At 34.0% G+C, this 18,445-nt stretch overlaps 1 protein-coding gene and 1 long non-coding RNA gene across 4 annotated transcripts in view; one reads left to right on the top strand and one right to left on the bottom strand.

Moving 5' to 3' along the window:
- Positions 1–18,445, top strand: part of LOC127065086 (uncharacterized) — a 207,544-nt gene that overhangs the window by 138,468 nt on the left and 50,631 nt on the right. The window lies entirely within an intron of this gene.
- LOC127065074 (ecdysone receptor-like) overlaps positions 5,672–18,445 on the bottom strand; it is a 45,635-nt gene continuing 32,861 nt past the window's right edge. The window contains exons 2-5 of one of the 3 annotated variants that reach the window (XM_050996959.1): positions 14,993–15,480; positions 14,404–14,667; positions 13,801–14,176; positions 5,672–12,459 (exon numbers count right to left, since the gene is read on the bottom strand). In XM_050996959.1, coding sequence (XP_050852916.1) covers positions 12,215–12,459; positions 13,801–14,176; positions 14,404–14,667; positions 14,993–15,480 — 1,373 coding nt within the window. In that variant the 3' untranslated portion in view covers positions 5,672–12,214. Of the gene's footprint in view, positions 12,460–13,130; positions 13,480–13,800; positions 14,177–14,403; positions 14,668–14,986; positions 15,481–18,445 lie in introns of those variants that run through there. The other 2 variants (XM_050996958.1, XM_050996960.1) reach the window with 2 other exon arrangements.

Below are 18,445 nucleotides of genomic sequence, written 5' to 3' on the forward strand. Positions count from 1 at the left end.
AAGATTTTGAAGATTAGTTCGTTTCGTTAATTTTTTCTTTCTTTTCGTATTTACAAAAATATAACGACGAACACGACAACAATACATAGACGATGAGTTCTCGTACGCGAATTTTTTCCATAACGATATCGAAGACGACGATTTTACGAATGAGAAGAATCGAAAAAAGAAAAGAACAAAAAAATCGTTTAATATCAGCTTTTGACCGAGCTTTGAGAATTGGATCAAAAAAAAAGGAATAAAACATTCGGAATGAATGAACAAAGACGATGAATCAGAAAATCTCGACTATAATACAAGGTGACAATAAAAGGGGGTGTAAAAAATATAGGATCGAAAGGCCCTTAAAAAATACCTTCTGTCAAAGCGTGAAAATACAGAATTGTTTTATATAAATTTTTCCCTTGAATGTGTTAACGTATGGTGTATGTCTGTGTGTATTAACGTGTGACCCTCGTGTGTTAGTACGTATCAGCGAAATTACGCTCGCGTTCTTATTAATTTCCCATGTGTTTTTATTTATTTATTTAATTTATTATTATTATTATTATTATTATTATTATTATTATTATTATTATTATTTTTATTTTAATCTTTTTTTTGTATACTCGTGTCGTATGCTCGTACTGCGTGTACTTACGCGTGCGAGCGTTTTAATATTTCCGCGCTTATATTATTCGTGGAGGAGTATTATTACTTTTTTTTCCTTTTTTTTCTTTTTTAGTTTAATTTATTAAAAAAAAAAAAAAATAAATAAAATAAAATAAAACACACACACACACACACAGAGAGAACTCTCGAGTTTACACGCTTGGCAGTATTATGAACAACGATCGGCCCGCGTCCGCGTAAAGGGCTTTTGAACTCTAGCGGGCTTCGCATATTAATTCGCATAATTATTCATTTTTTTGTTCGAAGATCATTTCTTCTTCCTTCGTTCCTTTTTCTTTTTTTTGTTTGTTTGTTCTAATTTTTTTCTTTAATTTCTTTTTTTTGCTTTTAATTTTTTTTCCTTCTTTTCTCTCTCTCTCTCCTTTTTTTTTCTCAATCCTCCGCATTATTTCGATTACTTTTTTTCTTCTTCCATTTCCTTAAATGTAGCCTTTCGCCCAATTTTCTTTTTTTTTTTCATTTTTTCCACATTTTACTGCTCATTGCTGTTTTCGATTGTTGTTGTTGTGGTTGTTGTTGTTGTTGTTTGGTATTCGGTTATCGGAGAGAAAAACGACAACGACGTCTTAATTAGGGAAAGCGAAATCGACGTCAAACGATTTTTAACGCCCATGGCAGTGATCGTAGAATTGCATAATTTGTATCTTCCGTTTTTCCTTTTTCCAACATTTATTATTTTTTCCTCTCATTTCGTACATCTAATATCCCTCTCCTTCCGGCCCCGTCCCACCCCCTCGCCCGTCGAGTACCTTTATCGTGTACTTCGAATATCTTTCGTATTTCTTTCGTTTTCTTTTTTCCCCTTTTGACTTTTTATTAGAACACGTGGGGATCATGGCGAAAAAAAAAGAACGAGTTTTCTCATGCATCGTGATTCTTTCGTTAGCTCGGCGGCCATCTTGATCTCGCCATTTTATTTTTCGAATACGCGCCATTGTTGTCTCTCTCTCTCTCTCTCTTTATTTCTTTCTTTAACGTTAAATTTATACAGATTAAAGCGTGAAATTGTATTTCGTGAAATATATGGGCCTCGCTGTCGCGTTTCAACTAACAAATTTTAATTTTAATCATAAACGTTTCTTTTTCTTTTTTTTTTCATTTATTTATTTATTAATAGATAATATCGAATATATATATATATATGTGTTTTATTATCGAAAGAGGTCGATAATAATTGTCTCATCGCGCATATTGCAGCACCGTGTCAGAAATTCGAAAATTATAATACAAACGACGAATTATTATTATTATTATTACTATTATTATTATTATTATTATTATTATTGTTATTTTCTTTTATTTTTCTTTATTTTTCTTTTTTCTATTTTTTTTTTCTGTTTTTCTCTTTTCCGTTATTTTTTCAGTACTGGCCGCGCGAGACAGCAGTTTTAAAGAAGAGCGTTAAGCGAGTTAATATTAACAATTTGTATTTTATCCTTTCTTTATCTTTTCGTTTTCTTTTTTCTTTTGGTTTCGTTTGCTTTCGCTTTAAATCCATTTTTAATGATACATATTAATATCAAGACTTGTTCTCTTTTATTTACTTATTAATTTTATTTATTCGTTCGTTCATTCATTATTATTACTTTTTTTGTTTTCTTCTTTTTTTTCCATTTTTTTCTTTATTATTTTTTTTTTTTAAATATCTCGCAAAGAGATAAAAGAGATCAGCTTTTTTTTTTTGAGAATAAAAATGCAAAAAACTCGAGACGCGCGGAGGAAGATATTTAAATCGATGAGTACGTACGAAAAAAAGGGATTATTATTTTTTCACAATTTTTTATAACAATAATAAAAAACGAATCATCTCTCTCTCTCTCTCTCTCTCTCTCTCTCTCTCTCTTTCTCGTTCTCGCTCTCTCTCTCTCTCTTTCTCTCTCCCACTGTTTCTCTATGCTTAAAAATATCCTAAGATCCAATTATATGTAATCGAGATCGCTTCAACAATAAATTTTGTTTATTCCATTTCCTTTTTTCATTCTTTTCTTTTTTTTCTCCTTTTCGATTAAATCCCCTAAACTGTACGTGTATGTATAGTACGCAAGTGAACAACGAAGCTAATGCGTACGATTGTGAATAGTTGTTTCTATTTAAATCGTGATATGTCATCTATAATAATAATAATAATAATAATAATAATAATATTAATAATAATAATGATGATAATAATAAGAGTAATAATAATAATAATAATAATAATATTAATATTAATAATAATTAACACGCTATATATATATATATATATATATATATATAACACGACGAGGAGAGGGAATAATACAGTAATAATAATAATAATAATAATAATAATAATAATAATAATAATAATAATAATAATAATAATAATAATAATAATAATAATAATGATAATAATAATAATAATTATTATTATTATAATAATCTAAAAATGTAAAACTTATCAAAGCAAACACGACCCGGTTTTCGAAGAATGCTTTCAATAGATATATTTACACACAGACACACACAGACACGCACACACACACCTATATGTATAGACACGTGCGTGTGTGTATGTAAGAGATAAAAATATTCAACAAGCCGGGTAAACGAATGGAGGGTTATTTTCTTTCTTCGCGTACCACGAATGAAACATCAAATTAGAAAAATTATGTTCAGAGAGAGAAATTTTCTAATATAAGATATTTATATATATTATATATATATATATAATATATATATATTTAAGTTATACATATGTACAATTCTCAATGTGTGATATCGAACAGTATCTCGAAAATATTTTCGACGCAACATTATTGATTAAGGCGCTCGAAGGGATGGCGTCGATCTCGATAAAGGGAAGCTTTCTAAAATCGTGACTCTTTAAGTCGCACGAAAGATTGTAATAATAATAATAATATTAATAATAATAATAATAATAATAATAATAATAATAATAATAATAATAATAATAACAATAAGAATAATAATAATGATAATAAGATTTTCAAAATATACGTAGGCTAACGTGGATTTTAATTTCTTAATTCTGTTTCTTTTCTTTTTTGTGGTTTGATATTTTTATTATTTAAAAAAAAAAAGAAAATAATAATAATAATTATAATTATAAAATAATAATAATAATAATAATAATAATTATAATAATTATAATAATTATAATAAAAAGAACGAACGAATAAAAAAGTGCAACCTGCCGTCGACGGTTCGTGACAATTTTTAGGGAATGCAGCAGCCTTAACGATTATTTTATTATAATCCCTTTTTCCTTTCCCTTTACTTCTCTACATATTCTCTTTCTTTCCCCTTCTTATGTAGCCTTTATTTTCTTTTTTTCGACGTCTTTTCTGGATCTTTTTTCTTTCTCTCCTTTCCCTCGTAATTTTTTTCCCTATTTACTTTGCTTTACTTTAAATTATTTTAACTTTACTCTCCGAAACGTTTCTTTTTTATCTTTCAATCTTTCAATCTCTCTCTCTCTCTCTCTCTCTTTCTTTCCCTCTCTCTCTTTTCACACATACTCATTCACTCACTCTCTCTTTTTCACTCTCGAACACTCCGAACATTTCTTATCAGTCCTTCTCGTGCTCTCACCGAACGCGACGGACCTTTCACACCCTCTTTCTCAGAGGGCAGAGTTAAAAAGCAAAAACAAAAAAATCCAAAAAAAAAAAGATAGGAAGAAAAGAAGAGAAGAGAAAAAAAATAAAATAGAAAAACTTAGAATTAATATGCCAAATTTATATATACTATAATATATATATATATATGTACATATATATATATATATATAAACGTGTTACATATATGTATGTATATGTAACATTTTTTTTTTTCTAATACTTATTGCACAGTCTTTGCTTTGGTTATTAGCCTAAATCACCAAAAAACGTAAAATTTCTTATTTTTAAGAAAAAAAAGAGAGAGAGAGAGAGAGAGAGAAAGAGAAAGAAAAAAGAAATACGGTCATGATAATCGAGATCGAGATCGATAGAATCTAGCAAACAAACGAGCAAATGATCGAATAAAAATTATTAACTGTGAATGGTCGCCCTCGACGGTGGAAGCACGAATTAATTTTTTCGTTTGTCCTAATTAAATTTAATCGTCGAAAGAGATCCTTAATTTTCTTATCTCTTTCACTCCTTTCAATTTATCTACCCTTTCCCTTCTTCATCTTCTTTTTCTTACAATTTTTATTTATTTATTTATTTTTTTTCTTTTAAATATAACACCTAATTTTGCAAATAAGAGGCTAGATAGACGGTACTGTTCGAATTGTTTTTCTTGTTGTTGTTGTTGTAGTAGTAGTAACAATAGTAGTAGTAGTAGTAGTAATAATTGTTGTTGTTGTTGCTGCTTTTTTTCAACATACTACGACCAGCCCTTTAGAGAGACGCAATGCTTTATTAATACAATATTATTTATATGAAAGAATCGAACGAACGGGTTCACACTCTTATTTTTTTCCTCTAATCCCCTTTTCGATCCGTTCCCTCCCCTCCGATTCGAACATTATACATATATATATATATATAAAAAAATAAAAAAAAAAATAAAAAATGTTTATCGAGAAACGAGGGGAGGGTAATAAACCTTGCTAATGATACGAGCGTATAATTAATAATAGGCAATATGTCGCACGCGAAATCATGTCACGTTTTCTTTCACTTTCTCACTTCTCACTCACACTCTCTCTCTCTCTCTTTCTCTCTCTCTCTGTCTCTCTCTCTCTCATTCTCATATACATCTTTTCCTTCAAAATGGCGGTGACTGTGCGCGTGGTAATTTCAAAAATGACGATTCTCGAGTTCTCTCATTCCCTAATAACAAAGAATGATTTTTCGTGCGCGTGCAGAATTAAGTGTATTAGAATATGTAACATGTTTATGTATATATATATGTGTGTACGGGTGTGTGTGTATGTGTCTGTGTTATATCCATATAGTAGATTATTCGATTGATCAAAAATATGTTTCTCTCTTTTATCTTTCAGTTTGTTTTATTTTTCTTTTCTCTGTCTCTCTCTCTCTCTCACTCACTTTTTTTATCGACGAGATTGAAGCGACAAAATTGCAAGCGATCGGAAATGACAATGGCGATGATAGTTTCTTTCTTTCTTTATCTCTCTCTCTCTCTCTCTCTCTTTCATACGCATGTTCTTTTCTCGTACTATCTCCTTTTCTATCTTTTCACAAGAATTCTGATTAAACCGGGTTCCCAATCTTTCTTCGAGTGTCTCATACACTTAAAACATTATTCCCTCCTATGGTGTTTTTCGCGTTTAATACACTCCTCGCGGTGTGGCAGTGTCCGCCTATCGCTTGGCGGTTTCATTTTATTTTATTTTATTTTATTTTATTTTATTTTATTTTTTCTTTGTTTTTTTTTTCATTTATTTACTTTTTATCTTTTTTTCTTTCGCTCTCTCTCTTTTTTTTCTCTCTTTCTTTCCCTTTGTCGATCAATCCCGTGTCACCCTCTTTATCAGATATTTCTTTTTTTATTTGTAATTATAAATATATACATATATATATATATATATATATATATATATATATATTTCATGTATATATTTTATTATTTTATTATTATTTTTTTTTATACATACATATGTATATATATATATATATAGAAGAGAGACGTCGATCCGAAATCGTGCGTGTCACGCCTTATCTATCATCCAGAAATCTTTTCTAATTAAAGATAAATCATCCGTGCACATTTCTAGCACGGAAAGAGAGGTTACGTTTGTTGTTTATCGAACATAGCGCGAAGGGTTTTCTTTTTCTTCCTCTTTTTCTTCTTCCTCTGCTTCGAGAGGAAAGAACGAACGCTCTTTCATAGATCCGGTCGTCGATGATGTATATATCGTGTAGGAGAGGGATCGATTGATCGATCAATCAATCGATATTTGTGCCAATAACGAACAAATTTTCCTTTTCTTTTTTCCTTTTTAATTACAATTACTTGTTGTTGTTGATGTTGTTGTTGTTCTACGTTCGTAAGAGAATTTTTTTATTATGTTTGTAACGTTGCTACGCTTTCTTTCAATTTTTCTTTTCTTTTTTTTTCTTTTTCTTTCAACCCCATGTTGTAACTTCTAATTTTCGATTTGTCGCTTCTATTTTTCTATTATAATTTTTCCGTTTATTATTTATTTATTTCTTTGTATTCACTCATTCAATCAATCAATCAATCATTCAATTATTTATTTATTTATTTATGTGATTTTTTTTGCTCCATTTTTTTAGACTCTCGTCCTTTCAACGCGTGCGTTATTTCATCACCCTTCTCGTTCATTTTTTCTTTCCTTCTTTTTTTCCTTTCGCTCTTTTCTTTTTTCCATTTTTTTTTCATTTTTTTTCTTTTTTACTTTTTAACTTTTAATTTACTTCGACAGAGGTATAATAATCTTGAATAATAGTTAAACACGATAGACACGTGCGTGTGTGTACGACGATGATGCGCGTTTTTCAATTTCTTGTGTTTTATCTTAGACACTCTCATTCACACATTGTGTTTTTCTTTTCTATTCGTATTTTTTTTCGTTCTCCTTCCCTTCGCTTTTTGGTTTTTATCTGTTTTATAGAGGACTGTTGATTGGTTGCCCTCGTCAAAAAATGATCCGTTTGAATTTTTTTCACCGTTCTATGTATGGAAACCTGGGACTTTTATATCTTCTGTTCGATTGCGTTACATTATTATTATTATTATTATTATTATTATTATTATTTTTTATTATTTTTATTATTATTATTATTATTATCTATTATTATTATGTATCATTATTATTATTATGTATTATTATGTATCATTATTATTATGTATTATTATTATTAATATTATTATTATTATTATTATTATTATTATTATTATTATTAGTAGTAGTAGTAGTATTTATCGTTATTATTATTATTTATTATTATTATGCATGCTCTTAGTATTTTGCTCGGTCTCCCTTTTCTTTTTTTCTCCACTTTTTTTCTCTTTGAAAAAAATAAATTTTGACAAAAGTACTTACACGCGGCAGTCACTATACACGTTCCATCTTTCTTACACATATTTACTTTATCAGTCACGCCACTTTCATTCTTGCTTTCTTCCATTCTTTCTTCTCTCTCTCTCTCTCACTCTTTCTCTCCTTTGTTTTTTGTAGTTCTCAAATAAATTTCACACATCAAAACGCCCGTGTTGTCTCTCTCTCTCTCTCTTTCTCTCTCGCGCTCGTTATTACACGTCACAGAAATTTATAACGTAGTGTTCGTATTAGTATTATTATTATTATTTCTTTTTTTATTTGCTTTTTTTTTTTTTAATCTTTTCGTTAAAACTTGCGTGGTACTTACTACGGAATAACAACTGCGTACAATCAGTTATAATAGCATAGAATTACAGTGTTACAACATCGAGAATTCTTAGTGTACTTTGTATCTTTATGACAACGCGTGTGTGTAAATTTCTTTCTTTTTTTTTTCTTTCGCTCTATTTCTCTCTCTCTGTCTCTTTTCTCTCCGTTTCTCTCTCGAGTGGGTGTATGTGTATATATGTGTGTACGTGTGTGTGCTATATCTTTTTTCTTTTCTTCTTCACTTTTGGATTTCACTTCTTCGTCCTTTTTTTTTTGTTTTTCTTTCTCACTTTCCCTCTTTCCTTTTTCCTCTCTCTTTATCTCTTTCTTTTGTATTAATCTGTGTTTACAATTATTCCATAAAATCGGACTTTCGTGAGACAAATGTCAACTTGTGCGTGGACTCGAGAGAACCGTCCTTCATAATTCTTTTTTTTTTTTTTTTAAATCCTATACCAAGCTCTTGTCCTTCTTCTTTTTTTTTTCTTTTTCGCATTTAAGTATTTTTAGTTATTTATTCATTCATTTATTTATTTATTTATTTATTTATTTATTTATTTATTTATTTATTATTAATTTTTTTTTCATCTTCTTCTCTTTCTCCTTTTAAATTTTGCTTTCGATCGCGGATTTAATGAAGAACGTATGCCATTTTATTAATAAGACGGTCGCGTGCTTGTGACATTAAAACAAAATGGCTCCTTTACCGACAATCAGGTCAGGTCAACCTTCGTACATTATTACTTTAGCTTTCTTTTTTCCTTTCTTTCTTTCTTTCTTTCTTTCTTTGTCCTCTTTCTTCCATCCAGTATATGTATGCAATTTATTTTCTTGTAGCTTCTCTCTCTCATTCTTCCATTTATTTCAACGATCGAGTATGTTTGTAATAATAATACTGGCGCCTTTCTCTCTCTCTCTCTCTCTCTCTCTTTCTCTATCAAATCGTGTTCGCAGCATATTATAGCTTTAAAGAGACGTCTGGAGGAACCTGCGCGCGTCATCGAGTTTCCCTAACCCTTAGCCTCTTGTTATGTTTCCTATTTTGTTTTCAACACTTGCTTGTAGCTTTGAAGGGGAAAAAAAAGACAAAGAATAGACATAGAAAAAAAATTGTAGAAAAGAATTTAAAAAAAAAAAAAAAAAAAAAAGAACGAAAGAAAGAAATCGAAGAGAAAAAAAAGATAGAGAAAAAAAAAAGAAAAGAAAAACAATCCATTCAGACTAATATCAATAATTCCTTTATACTTTTTTTTTTGCTTTTGTTCTCCCACTGATTCAACCCTTCCTATCTACACAATCTTATAACTTTCATTCTTATTTAATAATTCTCGTCCATTATTTTTCACACGCCCTTTTTTTTATTCCGCCCCTCTTTCTCTCTCTCTCTCTCTCTCTTTCATTCTTCCAATTTTTCTCTTTCTCTCTTTCACTCACTCTCTCTCTTTCTCTCTCTCTCTCTCTCTCTCTCTCTCTCATCGCCTAGTAATAACGTTACATTAACGAACTCCTTCCGTACTCGGATTTACAATATTTTACGACGTTTTTTTTTTTGTTGATTTTATTAAAAAATTAAAACGGACGGTTAAATTTCACGTTCTCGTTTGTCGGTGAGCCGATGTCCGCGCTGCTGAAGGCACAAGGCTTTGCACTTGACTCGGTCACCTATCCTAGCTTGACTGATTTACTACAACCTACTACCAACTAGCCTCGCTTACATACTTACTTCCTACATTGTCTACTACATTATTCGTCGACCATCTTCCATCTTCTTCACATCCCTCCTTTATTTTGCCACTCCTCTCCTTCTATATCAATCTCACATCATCCCCCTTTCTCATCAATCCTCAACCTCTCTTACCCCTTTTCGTATAATATTCCGTCTATGGCCTCAACATTCTCCTCGATCAAATCCCATCTAATGTTCTCATTCTTACCCTCTCTCTCTCTCATTCTTTCATTCAATATTCATTCCCCCTTCTCTCTCTTTCGATCACTTTCTCTAAATATTTCGTACATTCATCATCTTCTCTCTCTCTCTCTCTCGATCACTTTCTCTAAATATTTCGTACATTCGTCATCATTCTCTCTCTCTCTCTCTCTCTCTCTCTCTCTCTCTCTCTCTCTCTCGCGCACCATCTTTTCCAAATATTTTTTGTAATTTTTTTTTTTTTTGTCGTCCACCACCTCCTCCTCCTCCTCCTTTTTCCTTATCAACTCTTGTTGTCCCTTCGTACAAACAGCGTAGATGCTAGCAATATATTATGCTATGTGTGTGATATAATAGACTCTATGGTATTATTATGTATATCGTATTTTTATCTTCGCGCTCGATTCACATGCACGGCACATCATTCCGCTCGCTCGCCCACTCCCCCCAATCCCCACCCCCTTTTCTCAACCCTCAACACGGCGCTGCTCAACAGCGGCCCGAAACGCCGTACAACAACAACACTGAGTTTTCTACCCCTTTTTTTTCTGTTTTTGTTTGTATGTATATATATATATTTCTTTTTTTCCTTTTTCGTTTTTGTTTCCCTTCTCAAAAAGCATTCATTTTATTTAATCGTCTCCGGCACGGCAAAAAATTTTTCTTTCCCTTTCGTTTACTTTTTTCTTTTTCTTTCTTTCATTCTCCCTCTCCCTCTCTCTCTCTCTCTCTCTCTCTCTCTCTCTCGCACACTCTCTCTCTCACACTGTCATTTTCTCTACCTCTCTTTCTCTCTCTCATTTCTTGCAATCTGCACGAAAAGAAGAAGACGGACGCATAATCTCGCATACACACAAAAACACGCGCATAATAGAGAATAACAAACTCGCACGCGGAAGTACAGACGCGTAAAAGATATACACTGTGTTTTGTGTATTTTTTTTTTTATTTTTGTTTTGTTTTTCTCTTAATCAGCACGCACACTTTCTCTCTCTCTCTCTCTCTCTCTCTCTCTTTCTCTCCCTGATCAACATACGATTATAATTCATCATCATCATCATCACCATCATCATCATCATCATGATCATCATCATCATTATCATCATCATCATCATCATCATCATTATCATTATCATAATCACCATTACCATCATTATCAACACCTCTTCTCATCCTTATACTCTCGGTTAAACAACACATCGCGCCCTATGGATCATGCCTTATACATAACACGTTTACATTTACATATCGATTTCAAGGGGTAGTCAGGTAGGAGATATAGTAATAATATAACTGTAGTTAGTTCCTTATATAGTCTCTGTACTGTCTCTACGTATCACAGCCTGGGTGCCTCGCCACTGCCTTGTTGTTCTTCTTCGAAACCAAAGACACCTCGTGGTTTCAATCCCCTTTATCTCTTTATCTCTTTCTTTCTTTCTTTATTTTTTTACTTTTCACCATCTCTTTTCCTTCCTTCCTTTCTTCAACAAGTAGATACCATCATCCGATCTACTTTACTTTTTGTCGTCTTCGTCGTCGTCGTCGTCCTCGTCGTCCTTCTCGTCACAATCTTCATAATCAATTTTTTATTTCCCTTGCTTATCTTTCTTCTTTTTTAATCTTCTTTTTTCAATGACGATTCTTCCACCTTTTATCTTCCATACGAAGAAGGCTACGTCGACCGTCGATCGACAAACACAACAACGATCATCGTCCCCTCCCTCACCTCCTCCTTCTCCTCCTATTCCCATTTATCCTCCCCGCTCTGTCGTCGACGAAGAAAGCAAAAGTTATTATTTGTGTTGTGTGGTATTTTGTATAACGAATGAACAGGCAAAAGAAGCCCACGAAGAAGTCGAATCGCGAAATGCCTGAGAGAGGCAGTGGCATAGTGGTGCACACTAGTACAGGAGTCGAGCATATCGTCCTTCTTGCATTTTTCAATCTCCTTTCTTTCTTTCTTTTTTTCTTTCTTTTCTCTCTCTCTCTCTCTCTTTCTCTCTCCTTCTTCTTCTCCTTCTTCTTTTATTCCTTTCGCTAGCTAAGTAGCATCATTCGTTCGCTAACTCGTTTGCTAACTCGCTCACTCGCACACTCCCATTTGCTAATCCTCTTGCTCGGTGCCGTTGCTCGTCCTTCTTGCTCTTAACTCTTGCTCTTAACTCTTGCTCTTGCTCTTGCTCTTGCTCGTCGTGTCGTCGCGTCGATGCGCGAGCCACAATTTTCGAATAAAACAGACACATTCAGCCGACCGGCGCGCAGACCGGCGATCGGCAACGAGGAAACTAGGTCCCCACGTCCCAGATCTCGGCGAGGAAAACTGGCAGCTTTTTGTTCTTGAACTTTAGACTGTAGCACATCTCGTTGTTCTGATTGCCGAGGGTCCGTAGTTCCGTCAATACTGACAACAACTTGGCGAATATTATACCGGACTTCGGTCTACGACGATTGTCGACGTACGCTTTAAGGGCCTCCAAATATATCTCTTGAATCTTTTCGACCTTCCGGCTCTCCATCAGGTTTGGCCTCTCTATTGGAAATAACAAAAAAAAAAAAAAAATTGAAACATAAAAAAACGTTGTTTTTTCAATGAGACCTATGTACGTATTCATACGTATCTATATATATATACAAGGGTGTCCAAAAAAAGTTGGGACCAAAACAATACTACGAAAAGTTCCTACAAACTTATATATGCTTTTAAAGATACTTATGATTCGTTTTGGCAATTATCAAAAATATTCCAACATTTTCTATCTTCTTTTTTTCTTTTGTATATATATATATATATAATCATAAGTCTCAATGAAAGTTATAGTTTATGGAAGACGAACTTTGAGAATCTATTGAAAATGCACTTACTAAATTATTTCCAATAGAGTTGGAATAATATTTGAAAGAGTTCGGCAATAATTAATTCGATGAATGGAAGGAAGCTTGAATGGAAGAGGAATTCTCCAACATTTTTTATAATTGTCGTAATAAATCGTAAATATCTTTGAAAGCGTATGTATCTCTTGAATAAAACATTTTTCGACGTAAGTTTGTATCAATTTTTTTTTTTTCGTCTATTTGATCTCAATAATACGAAATAAAAGTTGGGTCCCAATCTTTTTGGACATTGTATATACCACATATATATAGTATATATATAGTATATTATATATATATATATCACTTACTTAGATGATAGAAGGGTAGGAGGGGAGACGAAGAGACAACAACAAAAGATAGGGCATATTCAAAATGGACCGATCTTCTCTCTCTTTCTCCCTCTTTCTCTCTCTCTCTTTCTCTCTCTCTCTCTCTCTCTCTGTTTCTCTACGCTCAACAGAATCCAGAGGTATTTATATAAGCCAATCGATAAATCAAGGCGAGACGGGTAGAAGGTACGTTCGATACGTTATCTAGCAACGTGAAGGATGGGATTGGCCCCGGTAATGCTTCCATCAGTTTCGATCGATTTACTACTATCCTCGCCATTTATACGTTATACAGTAGTTCTCTGAGACGTATGTATGTATATTGTTCGTTTAATCTTCTTCCTTTGCTAAATTCATCGATCAAAAAAATTTAACAACTTGTTCCTCCGTATACGTAGCTATATAGGTAGGTAGTGTGTATATATATATATATATATAAAAAAGAAAAAAAAAGAAAAATAAAACAAACATAACTTACTCGAAGGTTAAAAGAGAGACTTGAAGATTTTTTTGTTCAAGTTTTTCTTTCTTTTTTTTTACTACTGGGATATCTAAGAGAATTTAAGAAAAAGAGGGAGATTAAAGAAGAGAGAGAAGGAGGAGGAGGAGGAGGAGGAGGAGGAGGAGAAAAGATGAACGATTAATTATATCAATTCAGCCTGAAATACCTGAAAATATTACGATGGCCGTAAGTAGCGCGTATTCAGCATTGTTGACCTTCATCGCGTACATTTGCCGGCAAAAACGTAAAAGATCCTCTATGGTCTCACCCATACCGGCTACGTTGTAACTGTCCCGTGTATACGGTTGATTATTCGCGAATATTATGCTGTCCGTTTGTACGTCGTACTTTCTTGCCATTCGCAGCATCATCACCTCGCTGGAGCACGCCTTCAACAATGCTATCTGATCCTCGCGCATCAACTTGTCGAAACCGGGTAACCTTTTCGAAAACTCGACGATCAGTTGCACCGTCAATATCGTTATCTCTGTGATGTGCCTGAACCTATAATCGCTGGGGTTCTCACCTTCCGTCGGTTGATGCTAAACAAAAAGGAATATAAAGAAAAAAAAAATGGAGGGAGGAGAAGAAACAAAAAAGAGAAAGAAAAAGAAAAAAAAATTATTATTATTATCATTGTTATCGTTATTATAATCGTTATTAATTCGTAAGAACTTAAGTACGATAAACAGCACGAATCGTCGCGCGGTTACTTTCTTCTTTTTTTTTTCTTTTCAAATTATCAATATAATAAGAAGATTCCAAATACCGTGATCCTTTTGAGATCCTCCTCGCTCGGTTGCTCGTACTCGTTTTGGAAATAAACGAGCCTGTGTATCAGTTCCTCCTGTTCGGGACTGATAGGCTTAACGCAGCCATAAGGGCTAACCGGGGTGAGGATACCGCTACTACCGGACATCGACAACGATTCTGCCTCCGCCGGTTCGATCTTCACGCCTACTTGATCGCTGCCCATACCACCGACGCTACTTGGCGAGCCGTTCATCGTCGTGCTGTTCGGCTTGTCCTTTTCCTGATCGAATAAGAAAACACGTCAATGAAAATACGTTTCTCGTTAAGGAAAAAAGAAAGAACGAGAGAGATCGGGGCTGGCCAATGTCCGAAAGAAACAAGAAAGAAAGAAAGAAAGAAAAAAAACAAACAAACAAACAATCAATCAATCAACCAATCAATCAATCAATCAAACGACAACGACAACAACGACAATTAATCGCTATTCCATAAAACATATAAAAAAAAAAAGAAGCAGATTCGGACGTTTACCAATTTCTTCAAGGACACCGCCCGACCAAACTTGCTAATGAAAGCTTGAAAGAGGACGAAAATCTTACCCCTACCTTCTGGGCCTTCTTTTCCTTCCGCTTGACCGCACACTGATACTCGGGTACAACGCATTCCGGCCTCATGCCAACCGTAAGACACTTCTTCAGCCTGCATTCCTGACACTTACGGCGCATATACATGTCAATCTCGCAATTGTTCCCATATTTGCACTGATAAACCGCATTTTTCGTTATACTGCGCCGAAAGAAACCTTTACAACCTTCACAGGTGAGTGCATTGTAATGATAACCAGAAGCCCGATCACCACAGACCAAACAGAGTTCTTCCTGTTGTCTCGGCGTTGGACCTTTCTTCTTTCTTGCGTCGCAACCATCGTTACCACCTCCGCCACCACCAGGTCCTCCACCTCCGCCTCCGCCACCTCCACCGCCTCCGCCACCTCCTCCGCCACCTCCACCACCTCCACCGCCGCCTCCTCCTCCACCACCGCCACCACTTCCGTAACCGTTAAGCGAACCCGGCTGCGAGAGCTCATCCCTGCCTGTAATCAGAATAAAATGCAATCGTTAAATTTTTCATCCCCCTTTTCTTTAATTTATTTTAATTAATTCACGTAATGGGAAACTTTATTTTTCTTCTTTTTTGTTTTCTTTTCTTTTTATTTTTCTTTTTTTTTCTCTTTTTCTTTCGTTTTGATTCGACATCGAAAGGTAAGTGAGCTAAGATCGGATCTTGTCAGGATCGAACTTTTATTATTATAATTCTTATTTCGTTTCGATATCATCCCTTCTATTAATTCTATACGCCGACATCGCTCGTACAATGTCATCCCCCCCCATTCATCCCAACTCCTCAAATCGATTAAATCTTATTTCGATTATTTTTATCTCGTGATTATGGATCAGATAAATTCTGCATTGTATATATATACATACATATATATATATATAGGCACGAGTTTCTCTATAAACCGTACAAGTTCGAAACGAACATAAAAGTGAATGAATGAATGAATAAATGAATGAATCAATCAATGAAAGAAGGAAGGAAGGATCAAAGATCACGGATCATGACGAATCGAAAGTTTATGCGTATGGAAAGAAAGATAGAGATAGAGATAGAAAAACAGAGAAAGAGAGAGAGAGAGAGAGAGTGATATATACTTAGCAAGATAAGTACAAACGTTGAGTACGCAAGTATCCAACGTGGAATAAAAGATTGTTTTGCAATCCACATCTAACTCGACTACGTGAGAGATTTCCGGTTATTACGATACGTTACATTACGTTACATTACATTACATTACGTTACATTACATTACATTACATTACATTACATTACATTACATTGGATTACGTTACGTTACATTACGCGTGCAACGCACAAAGGACACACACATACATAGAGAGAGACAGAGACAAACAAGCTAGCATTCGCTCGCTTGCTTGCTCGCTCGCTCGTGTGCGCGAGCATATTAGAAGGTTGAGGAATTATGGTTGACACTCGTAGTTGTAACTCGCAGATTTCATGTACAGGTTCGTAAGGAAACTTCTCCTTCACCTTTTCCTGTTTTTCTTTTTCTTTTTTTCTTTTTCTTTTTTCTTCTTATTCTTCATCTTCTTCGGTTGGGTTGGATTCGTGGCGAGTGGGTTCCAGTAACCTACGTGGCGACACATCGTCACGCGTCTCTATTACCCCCTTTTATCTGTGAAACTCGCCGAGTGGAACGCGCAAAGCGATAGAGAAGTCACGGTCGGTGAAAGTACGGGGCCTGATCTGTTCATCTGTATGCGTATATATATATATATGTTCGTATGTTTGCTGCTGTACATATATATACATATATATATATGTATATATGTATGTATGTACGTATGTGTTTGTTGTTTCCCTCTTTTTCTCACAAGACTATTTGTCAGATAGATATATATATATATCGAGAGAGAGAGAGAGAGAGAGAGAGAGAGGGAGAGAGAGAGAGAGAGAGAGATACATAGCAACAGGTAGTAGTAGTAATAGTAGTAGTAGTAGTGATGGTAATGGTAGTAGTAATAGTAATAATACTAGCAGTAGTGTAGTAGTGCTGATGATGTTGGTGATAGTGGTAATAGTAATAGTAATAGTAGTAGTAGTAGGTAAAAGAGGACTGACTGAGAAACCTCTATCTATCCATCCATGTATATATGTGTTAAACATCAGGATGATAGCCAGGTACGGATCGAGGACGTGACGGAGCCCCTTTCCTATTTGCCTGTTTGCTCTTTATATCTTTCTCTTTCTGTTATATAGTATCTTCTTCCTTCGATACATTATCTTCTACCTCCTCCTCTTCTTTCTTCTTCTTCTTCTTCTTCTTCTTCTTCTCTTCTTCTTCTTCTCTTCTTCTTCTCTTCTTTTCCTCTCCACTCCTCTTCAAGCAATTCAAGAAGGAACGCGCGTCCTTGTAGCTTCAAGCGAATCGCGTACCTTGCTCCGTTTTACCGTGCTCGATGGATAGATGGATGGATGGATGGATGAATAGATGGTAGATGGATAGAATAGGACAACCAGTCATTCTCAACTTGAGACCCTTTTCCTATGTCGCGTGCATCATGTCGTCCGATGACACTCTAACTTGACCTTTCATTTTTATTTTATTTATTTCTTTTTCTTTTTTTCTTTCCTTTTTTAATCCATCGACAGTTTTATTTCGTCCTTAGGTTCGTCTCTTTCCTTTTTTTTTTTTTTTTAATTACTTTATTTTATTCTCATTCGTTCTCTTTTTCTTGTCTCTAACGAAAATGACTATAAGTGGAGATATGCCATAAGGGGTATTCGACGATAGCGATTTTCTTTCTTTCTTTTTTTTTTTTCTTTTTTTCAAATGAAAAAAAGTAACGTGACAGAGAAAGAAGTGAGCGAAGGCAAATTGGAAAAAGATTTGAAAAGTATGATCGTTGATAAACGAAGGAAAACGTTCGGAAGCGTTGAAGAAACGTGGAAGAAGTATGATAACCGAGTGACCACTTGGCCCGGTCAGTGTCTCAGTGTTCCAAGTCAATGTTTTCAAAGCGGTCAGTAACTTTCCTTCGGTTTCTAGAGGCCGCAGCACGCGGTGTATCCATCTTTCTCTCTCTTTTGCTGATGCGGAACACCGAAGATGAGAGAGAGAGAGAGAGGGAGAGAGAGAGAGAGAGAGAGAGAGAGAAAGAGAACGGAGCATGACAGAGGTTCTCAATCAGTTCAAATCGCACATATAACATAATACATATCTCGAGATATTTTTTATCGTTAATTATTTACACATCCAATGGAAAATTAACGATGCTAGTTTTGATTCATTTTATAACGCGCGAGAAAGAATTTCGAAATAATTAATTTCTTTATTTTATGATTATCTAAGAAAAGTTCGATAAAAAAAAAAAAAAAAAAAAAAAAAAAAGAAAAAAAAAGAAAAGGAAAACATTTGTAAAAGATTGAGAACTTTCTAATATGATAATTGATTTTTCTCTTTTTTTTTTTTTATG

The sequence above is a fragment of the Vespula vulgaris genome, chromosome 7 (assembly GCF_905475345.1).
Source record: "Vespula vulgaris chromosome 7, iyVesVulg1.1, whole genome shotgun sequence".
In the NCBI taxonomy this organism is placed as follows: Eukaryota; Metazoa; Arthropoda; class Insecta; order Hymenoptera; family Vespidae; genus Vespula; species Vespula vulgaris.